This window comes from Arachis ipaensis, chromosome B06 (assembly GCF_000816755.2).
Source record: "Arachis ipaensis cultivar K30076 chromosome B06, Araip1.1, whole genome shotgun sequence".
Lineage (NCBI taxonomy): Eukaryota > Viridiplantae > Streptophyta > Magnoliopsida > Fabales > Fabaceae > Arachis > Arachis ipaensis.
Window position 1 is genome coordinate 79534523 of NC_029790.2, and position 3382 is coordinate 79537904.

Sequence of the window (3382 nt, forward strand, 5' to 3'; positions counted from 1 at the left end):
CCGCCAGAAATGTTCAGTGAATGGGATAAACTCCAAAACTTCTATGAAGGATTGACACTAAGAGCTCAAGAAGCACTTGATTATTCTGCTGGAGGCTCAGTGCAACTCATGAAGACAGCTGAAGAAGCTCAAAATTTGATGGACACTGTGACAAACAACCAATACTTCTATGGTCATCAGAGGCAACGCCAACCAGCTCAAAAGAAGGGTGTATTGGATCTGGAAGGTGTGGATACCATTTTGGCTCAAAACAAGGTAATGCATCAATAGATTCAACAACAAATGGAGATGATGGCCAAGAGGATTGATGGTCTTCAAGTTGCAGCAGTGAACACTCCAAATTAACCATCACATACATGGGGAAAAATGAGGAACTCTATGAAGAGAAACAACCTGAGCAAGTCCAATACATGCACAACCAAGGAGTTAGACAAAATGAGTTCCATGGAGATACCTACAACCCATCTTGGAGGAACCACCCCAATTTGAGGTGGGAAGACAATCACAATCAAAACCAGCAGCCTTGGCAGAGAAACTCAAACTAAAATAATTCTAGAAACACAAACCATCAAAACCATCAAAACACTAACCAAAACCAATACAGAAAACCACAAAACAATCCACCCCAACTCAACTACTATCTACCAAGCAACCCATCTACTAACCAAAATAACTACCATCCACCATCCACATCCTACAATCAACCACAACCAATCCAAGAAGCTCAAAGGATCTCCAACTTGGAGATGATGATGAAAAAGATAATCAAGCATCAGGAGTTGGCCAACAAGAACCATGAAGCTTCACTGAGGAATCTAGAGAGACAAATTGGCCAATTATCCAAGCGAACAATGGCTAAAAGAGCACCCAATGTATTACTAAGTGACACCATTCCCAACCCTAAAGAAGAATGCAAAGCCATCCGATTAAGGAGTGGAAGAACCTTGGTAAATGACAAAGAAACTAACAAGAGGCCAGCTGAGAATGATATTGGCAGCAACAAGCAAGACCAAGAGAAGCTAAAGGAGAAAGAGGAACAGCCACAATCTTCAAAGAAGGGAAAGCAAGCTGTTGAGGAACACTCACAAGAACAGAGGAAGATGGTGAAGCCTTACACACCTCCTCTGCCATACCCTCAAAAATTGCAGAAAGAGATCAAAGACCAATAGTTCCCTAAGTTTCTAGAAGTGTTTAAGAAGCTGGAGATCAATATTCCACTAGCTGAAGCTCTAGAACAAATGCCTCTATATGCAAAATTCCTAAATGAGCTTATCAAGAAGAAAAGGAGCTGGAATGAAAAAGAAACAGTAATCTTAACCCAGGAATGCAGTGCAGTGATTCAAGAAGGCCTCCCACAAAAACTCAAGGATCCTGGGAGCTTCTTCTTGCCTTGTACTATTGGTAACATAATCATTAACAAGGCACTGTATGATTTAGGATCCAGTATCAACCTGATGCCTTTGTCTATGATGAGAAGGCTAGCTATAGAAGAAGTGAAGCCTACACAGATGTCTTTGGAGCTAGTGGATAGATCTCTGGTAATTCCCAAGGGGGTGATTGAAAATCTCTTGGTCAGAGTGGGAAAATTCATATTTCCTACAGAATTTGTAATCCTGAACTTAGGTGAAGAGGGGAATGACTCTATTATATTGGAAAGACCTTTCTTGGCCACAGCAAGGGCCATCATTGATGTGGAACAAAGAGAAATGACCTTGAGGGTAAATGATGAGAAGATCACTTTAAATGTCTTCTAAGAAGTACAGCATACTGTTGAAGAGAAAAGCTGCATGAGGGTTGAAGAAGAAGATTTACAGTGGAAAGAAAAACCCAATGAAGCGCTCCTCAACTCACCTGTAAAGCAAGAGATGGACAGTGGAGAAGAAAAAGAGGGAAAGGAACATGTGAAGGCTGAGAAGAGAAGGCAGGAAGAGATTAAATATTTGATCATTGGGAAGGAAGTCCCTAACAAGAAGCATGCTGCCAAGAAAGAAGGGCCATTGAAGAAAGAAAAAAAGAGCAAAAAAAAGGTTCCAAAAGGGTGGAAGAACAAAAGGATACCAACTGATGGATTCTCAAAAGGGGACAGAGTAAGATTGATATACCAGCAGTTGGAAACAGATCCACAAACTGATGATTGCTACATTATCAATAAGATACTCTCACTGGAGCATATGCAGATTGATCATCAACGCACAGGAAGAAGACTCACAGTGAGAGGGGACAAACTGAGGCACCACAGTCATCAGCCACCCTAACAAGGAACCAATGTCAAGCTAGTGACAACAAAAGAGCGCTCCATGGGAGACAGCCCATGATTTAATATTCTTGCTTCTGTTTTAATTTCAATAATAAATGGTTCTTCTAGCGTAAACTTGAGCTCCCATGAGTGGATTTGATAACTGCACACATCATTTTGAAGCATATGTTTGATTCCTAAGTTTGGTGTGCCTAAAAGTACTTTAAAATAGCTTTTCATGCATAATTGATCATAGAACCATTTTGAGATATATACTCATTCATTTTGTTTAAGTACATAGCCAAACCTTAAGTTTGGTGTTTATATATGCTATGAATCTCAAGAAAATCATTTTTACTCAAAGGCTCAAAGTCATGAATAGATAAACCATACATTGCATCATTTTATGAGTTTATGGTAGCATGGTAGAAAATAAAATGTTCCTTATAATGAATATACCAATTATGACAGATATTCATTGGGTTTTATGTGGAATACTTAGAAGAAAACAAGTTTGGTGTTCACCAAAATTTGGTTCAATGTCTAAGGGGCATAATTGCTTATTCATAAATAAGAAATATATAATAAATTTTGTTTTTTTTTTTCATTACTCTCCACTCCACCGTATTGAATTCAAAGTGTGAACTCACTAGATGCTTGATTCACGTGGCTAGGAATGATGAAAAATGAAGAAAGGACAAGACCATGCATGTGCGGTTGCTACAAGAGTAAACAGCATGTCACATGTGCTTGGAAAGTAATCATTGGGAAGCAAAAATTTGCAAACCTCATCACCTAGGAGACCGAACCCATGTGTTCAATGAAGAGGTGATTTTTGTCCTTACTCCATTCCACATGCACACCGTTCATTCTCTTGCCTTCAACCACATCTTGACCTTTCATATCAACATAACCAAACCACCAACCCATTGTTTTGTTTCAATAATTCATGTCTCTGCTATAAAATTGGCTAGCAACACCTCCTGAGCCACATATCTTTGCCTGATTCATATAACTCTTTCATACAAATTGCACCCTCTTTTTTTCCCTTCATCACACAGTACCTACTTCTCCTTTCTTTCATCCTAAACCGTGCTTTAACCAAAGCATCATTACCCTTATTCTTTCTCCCACCCAAATGGCTTC

At 39.3% G+C, this 3382-nt stretch overlaps 1 protein-coding gene across 1 annotated transcript; it reads left to right on the plus strand.

Annotated features, from left to right (window-relative positions):
• Positions 1239-1754, plus strand: LOC107646947. The gene has a single exon (XM_016351089.1). The coding sequence runs from the start codon at positions 1239-1241 to the stop codon at positions 1752-1754; it is 516 nt and encodes a 171-aa protein (XP_016206575.1).

Excerpts from the sequence above, each read along its gene's own strand:
- LOC107646947 (XM_016351089.1), top strand. The coding sequence starts at position 1,239 with ATGCCTCTATATGCAAAATTCCTAAATGAGCTTATCAAGAAGAAAAGG.